Source organism: Takifugu rubripes, chromosome 4 (genome assembly GCF_901000725.2).
Source record: "Takifugu rubripes chromosome 4, fTakRub1.2, whole genome shotgun sequence".
In the NCBI taxonomy this organism is placed as follows: Eukaryota; Metazoa; Chordata; class Actinopteri; order Tetraodontiformes; family Tetraodontidae; genus Takifugu; species Takifugu rubripes.
In genome coordinates this window covers 3,436,616-3,443,114 of record NC_042288.1, presented here as the reverse complement: position 1 = coordinate 3,443,114, position 6,499 = coordinate 3,436,616, and the positions used below count along the sequence as shown (strand labels likewise).

The 6,499-nt window shown below is 43.4% G+C and overlaps 1 protein-coding gene across 1 annotated transcript in view; it reads left to right on the top strand.

The window, feature by feature from the left end:
• cdh23 (cadherin-related 23) overlaps positions 1-6,499 on the top strand; it is a 172,913-nt gene that overhangs the window by 122,423 nt on the left and 43,991 nt on the right. The window contains 4 exon segments of the mRNA XM_029834775.1: positions 4,106-4,178; positions 4,926-5,042; positions 6,087-6,199; positions 6,382-6,489. Of these exon segments, the coding sequence (XP_029690635.1) occupies positions 4,106-4,178; positions 4,926-5,042; positions 6,087-6,199; positions 6,382-6,489 (411 nt within the window).

Here is a 6,499-nt window from a genome sequence, read left to right as displayed (position 1 = left end):
TTAATGGTTTCCCACTCCTCTTTTTTGCAGGATTTAGGGCCACAAGATTTGAGGTTTTTGTCCCTCCAGGTTCCTCTCTACTGCTGGCTGTGGCTGGTTGGGCTCTGTGCGCACGTCCATGGGTGGATCCATGCCTGGTTGAGCTTCGTCTGGGGTTCTGATACCCTGTGGACTGTGATGATTATCCTGCCACTGGGCTTCAATCGACTGATTTGCCCTACCTCTGAAGAAGTAGTGGTCAATGCGAGGCCCCTCACTTAGCTCTCTCAGGCACTTTTTCCTACCCTGGTGGATCTTGAGGCCCTTCTCTGATGTTATCTTTTTCCAGCCGCAGATGCAGCTCTGTAGCTTGCAACCTGCCATTGCCGTTGCTTCCATTACCTGCCATGCTAATCTTTTGATTCGTTGTCATTTCCGTTGTAGGTTCGTTACCGTGTGGTCCGCCAACGAGTCATCTTCCACCCCCACTCTCGTAGACTCGAGGGGTATTTTTCCTTTCGAGCTTTTTGTAGCAGTATTGGGTGGCACCGAATCACTATTTTGTGACCGGCTCCTGCTAACATGGTAGCTAGCCCTTGCAGCCTCGGTGGGGTCTATTCACTCCTACCAGCAGTCTCTCCTGGCTGTCACCCTCTTGCCAGCAGTCTCTCCTGGCTGTCACCAGGTCTTTCCCAGGTTGTCATCTGCTCTATAGTAAGACTGTACTCTGAGCATAGAAGAATCCTTAATCATAAATGTAAAAGTGATCAAAGAATGGTCTGACAGGAGTGGGTTCTGAGGGAACACTGACACATGTTCTATCTCAACACCATAAGTCAGAACTAGATCTAGGGTGTGGTTGAAGCTATGAGTTGGTTGGTTTATCTGCTGGAGGAAACCAACTGACTCAAGTAATGAGATGAAGCCATTTCTAAAGCTGTCATTTACAACGTCTACATGGATATTAAAGTCTCCAATGATAATGACTTTGTCCGTTCTAATGACCAAGTCAGATAAGAAATCAGAGAACTCAGACAGGAACTCTGAATGTGGCCCAGCAGGGGGCCGATATACAACTACAAACAGAAGTGGCTTTTCTGCCTTCCAGTTCAGATATGTGATGCCAAGAGTCAGGCTTTCAAATGAACTGGAGCCATGTTTTGGTCTAGGATTAACTAATAACTTGGAGTGATAGATTGCTGCCACTCCCCCTCCTCGACCAGTAACACGAGGAATATGATAATTAAGATGGGTAGGAGGAGTAGATTCATTTAAGCTAACATACTCCTCCTCCTGAAGCCAGGTCTCAGTTAGACAGAATAAATCAATGTGATGATCCGCTATCAGGGATTTACACAAAAGAGATCTAATATTTAACAGTCCACACCAAATTGTGATATTAGTTTCCCCAACTTGTGCTTTGGTATTAATTTTAATAAGATTATGGTGATTGGCTGCTCCCCTGCTCTGTGCTTGGTGAACTTTTAACCGTGGAACAGAGACTACCTCTATAGTGCTAAATATGTTGTTGTTGGTGGATGAGGGTTCTATGGAAGCAGCAGAGAGGTGTGTAAGACTACAACTCTGCATCTTGGTCTGGACCCTGGATTATCAGGTCACTTTGGGTCTAAAAAAAGTAAAAATAAAATTAGCCAAATTACTAGAAATGAGAGAGGCACCATCCCGTGTGGGATGGACACCATCTCTCCTAATCAGACCAGGTTTTCCCCAAAAAGGGCTCCAATTGTCTATAAAGGCCACCAGGTTTTCGGGGCACCACCCTGTCAACCAGCGACGAAGCGATGACATGCGGCTAATCAATGTCGCCCGCTCTGGCCCCCGGGATGCACTTAACTATGGTCGCTGGAGTCGGCTTCACGTAGCGCAAAACTGAATCGCCAATTACCAGGGTCGGTTTCTCAGCGGGTGTGTCGCCGAGTGGGGAAAAGCCACGGGAAGCGGGTGGTGGTGCACCGTGGGCCTTTGGTTTGGGCTACGCTTTCTGCAAACCGTCACCCAGCCGCCCCGGCTAGCCGGCTGCTCGGCTGCTGCTGGGGGACCGCTAGGTGAAGCTACGCTAAGCGGCTCTGCAGCAGCTAGCTTCTCCTGTCTACCTGACGCAACTCCAGCTAACTCCAAGCTGCGGAACCGCGTCTCAAGCTCGCTAAGTCTCGCCTCCATCGCCGTAAATAAACTACACTTTCTGCACCTATTCCCTTCACTAAAGGAGGCAGAGGAGTAACTAAACATTTCACACACTGAACAGACAAAGACACCAGGTGAAACAGAAGGTGAGGCCATGCTAATGCTAATAGCCGGCGAAGCCCTGTATTTGTTTAATATGGGTTGTTTCTCACTGTTATCAGGTGACTAGAATGTCCAAAGTGTTCAAATTTTAAGTAAAGTGAATACAACACACCAAGTGTTCAATATTAAGTAAAGTAAATACAACACACCATACAGTGCCAAGTATAGTAACTTATAACATACAGTATTTAGTTTCTAAAATTTTAAATGTAATCATATATGTTGTTCATCACAGCTAGTTCTATTGGGTTCATTTTCAAATGTAATTCTTTCATTTTTAAGCATTTGTTTTTTACAGTATTTATGTAGCATTCTGTGAAGTCATGTGTCTGTATGTTAACATGTAGTGATGTTGTAATCCGCCGATTGTGAAAGTTCTGTTTTTTTAAGATAAGAAATTGGTCAATTGCTGATATCTACCAAAGCTGATTTTTCTTTTATTTCAAAATTTTGTTACATTTTATTGTTGTTTGTTCCACAGTGAAAGAAATCATTGTTAAAAAACCAAATGAATTCATTGTTTTAAAGTTATTGAGCCCGCCATTACACAGCCAAATTCAGAACTAATTCAGTCATACAAACTCATGAAACAATTTTTATTAACTTTTTTCCACACAGTATTTCTTTTTGAAAAAGTTCTTCAAAGTCTCCAGGGTACTTTCATAGCCCATTACTGTAAAAAAAGACAAATAAAAGCAGGAGGTTGATTAAGCGCTGAGACCTGGTTAAGTAGTTGTTGAATTCTGCCTAATGTCTGTTTTTCAGGCGGTTGATGAGATTGTTTTCTGTTAAAATGATTAATGGATGACTGCAAATAACCAAAACGATTTGTCAATTGCCAGGCAGTCAACAAGGCCCACGTTGACCGATACCGATATTTGGCTGATGTATTGGTACATGCTAAATGAGATATTATAAATACAGCAATTAAAGAAGTAAAACAAGCAGGAAAGCTCATATTTTCATGACCCCAGTAGCCCTGAAGCTAATTTTCCCTGATAGTCATCCTTTATGAATGGAATACCTTGTCATGACAAGGAATTGACAGAAAATAATTGACTCTATCTGGAATACCTTTGGATATGTAGGGCCAGTACAGCTAGAAAAACCTTACATGAGGGAGAATTACTGTCTAAAAGAATGTAGAACTCTATTCTCAGACGCAAAAACGTGCACAATGATGTATCCCCTTTTTATCTCCCTGTCTTTCCTCGTGGTATTGTGACTCACACCGCAGGGGTTTATCAGCAGCTGGCAGCATCACACAGACACACAATATGTGGAGCGGCTGTAACACAGAGTCCAGATAGATAATTTTCCAGTGAGTGTTGTTGGAGTGTTAACATTTCTCAGCAGCTCACACAGTGGGGAGCCTCTCTGCAAATATCCAGACAACTGGATGTGTTAGGGTCTTATTCACCGAGTGGGCAGTTCTGAGCAAATAAACCATCTGGGAGAGTCCATGTGAGAGTCCACATTACGTTCAGCCATCGATCCCTGTGAAAAATGCAGAAAGGTTGAGTAGAGACTGTAAAATGCTGCCAGGTGTCAGTGACTGGTGTGTGTCCTGATGACCTCATCAGAGTGTGTTCCTGCACCCCTGCAACCCAAATTAGCAGTAAGCATTCATAGAAGATATGAAATGAACATTTTTGTGTTCAGATTACACTTTCCAGTCATTACACTTTAATTGATCAGATAATTAGACAACTGCTCCTCACTGGAGCAGTCCTTCTGTTTTCACTATTCTCAGTAGAAAATTGGAACGGTGCCTACAAACCCTTCCCATTTTGTCAAGCCTTTTTGTGTTATCTTCCAGGATGAAAACGACAACCCACCCGAGTTCAGCAAGTCATCCTATATTGTGAAGATCCTAGAGAACATTAATGCTGGTGAGTGTCGCACTGTGGATTTTTTTTTTTTTTTTTTTTGAAAGAGTTCTCTTTTATGGTTTTTTTTATGTTTCCTCTGGCCTCTGCTGCCTTACTCAGTTATATTTTGCATAATGTTTTAAATTGCTCGTTCAGAATGCAGAATGTTGTGGAACTGCAATGCTATATTCATTCTCATGAATGCATTCAGAGGACTTCTTATCCGAGACAATAGATTAGTTTCCAGTCGCCAAAGGGAAATGAGATGTTTGACCGCCTCCCCCTTTCTCTGAGCTGGAGGAGATGCTGGCCACTGTCTTGAATTCAGGATGAAGGAGCACACAAAACAACAGCTTGGCCCCAGCTGAGATTTAGGGAGCTATGGCTAAAGTGCTTGGCCCTCAGTTAGGGGCCTAAGGCAGAGGCTGCACAGCTCACAGCTAACCCGGCAGCTCTGGCTAGCATTTCATCCTCTCTGTCTGCCAGGATATTGATCATGCCTGTGCCAACTATGTGCTGTGCCAAACATGCTGATAATCCTCTAATCCATAAACCCACTCACTGCCATGCCATCAGTGATGTCGTGGATGGGGGTGGTAAGGGAAAAAATGAATGCCATTTGACTGATACTTGGTTCTCTAAGTCTGCCTTTTCCTTTTCCTGAATGTGACATATTTCTATTTTCCCCCTACTCTAACATTTTCCCCCCACTTTCCTCCTCTCTGTGAACTTTCTTTCTGCCCCCCATTCCCCTCCTCTTCCCTGCAGGGGCCACTGTGCTACTTGTGAATGCTACTGATTTGGATGCCTCGCGGGAGTTTGGCCAGGCGTCACTCATCTACTCCCTGGAGGGCTCCTCTCAGTTCCGTCTCAACTCACGCTCAGGTGTGTGTATGTGTGTTTTGAAAGTGTTCATAGAATGGATTTTTCAGATAGGCTCATATTGTGAGTCCATAGAGTTAGAACTGTCACAAGCCCTATTTTCAATTGCTGGCTCCTGGTTTTAATCATCTCTTTATTTAAAAAAAAGCTTTTTTAGTGTAAATGTTTGTTAGTGTAAATGTGATTTTGTGGTTATGCTATGATATATTTGTTATGTATAACACACAAGTGCAATTAAAATTTAAACAAATGTGAGAGATAGATAATAAATAAGAAGAGGCAAAGAGTTTCTAATACATTTATGGAACATAATGTTCAAAAAGAAGCCGGAAGAAGCAAATACTAACCGATTGCTGATTGACTCGTGGCGACAGTAATGTTAAGAACAAGCTTTAGATTGGGCCCGAAAGCAAACAGGAAGCTAACAAAGTATCAACAAAGCTTTTATTCAACAAAGGAATGATCATAGTACATGAGGTGGCGTAAAAGCACGGAGTGTGAAGTGCGGGTTGTGTCTCCCCCCGAACGTGGAAGTGTGGCGACCTAGAGAGGTAAGCCAAAAACCAAAAGAATTACTATCCAGTCCAAGTTACGAAAAAGCCCAATGAGTTTTACCACAAAGCAGATGAAAGAATCAGACACTGGTCAACAGGAAGCAGAGGTTTATGAGGCCCATTGACTAATAACCCACTGCAGGTATGACAGCCACCAACAAGTGAATTGAGCCCCACTCCTGGGAAGCGAGCAGAGCCAGACGGCAAAACCCAAAAACATGAAACACACAGGGCCCTGACAAGTAACCCAAACTCTGCAGATGTGATCCCCTCTGTCCTGAGACTTCCAACATGGTCAGGAAAAAACATTTAGCGAACTAAAGAAAACCTAAGGAGAACCACAGGTGAGAGAGAGAAAATGGCATCTCTTCTGGGATGGACAGATGTGCAGTGGATGCCATATATAGAGAGAACATCAGATCGATAATGACGGACGGACAGACAGACAGAGAGAGTTTTATTTATTTATCTATTTATTATAACTCTGTTGCAGGTGAGATCACCACCACAGCTCTGCTGGACCGGGAGCTGAAATCTGAGTATATCCTGATTGTCAGAGCTGTGGATGGGGGGGTTGGTCCCCAGCAGAAGACTGGAATTGCCACGGTAACAATTTTCCAGCTGCACTCTTTACTATACTCCTAATGCCAAATTTCCTTTTCCCTGTCTGTCAGGGAAATGTGATTAATATTGGTTTAATTAGCACTAATGCAGGACTAAAAATGTGTGACTGCATCACTAGTAGCTCCTTTTTGACAAGTTCTTTCTTTCATGCTGACTTTGGTCAGGTGAATATCACCATCCTGGACATTAATGACAATGCGCCTGTGTGGAGAGATGAGCCGTACCATGCTAACGTCGTGGAGATGAGCCCTATAAACACAGATGTGATCTCTGTGAGTACTT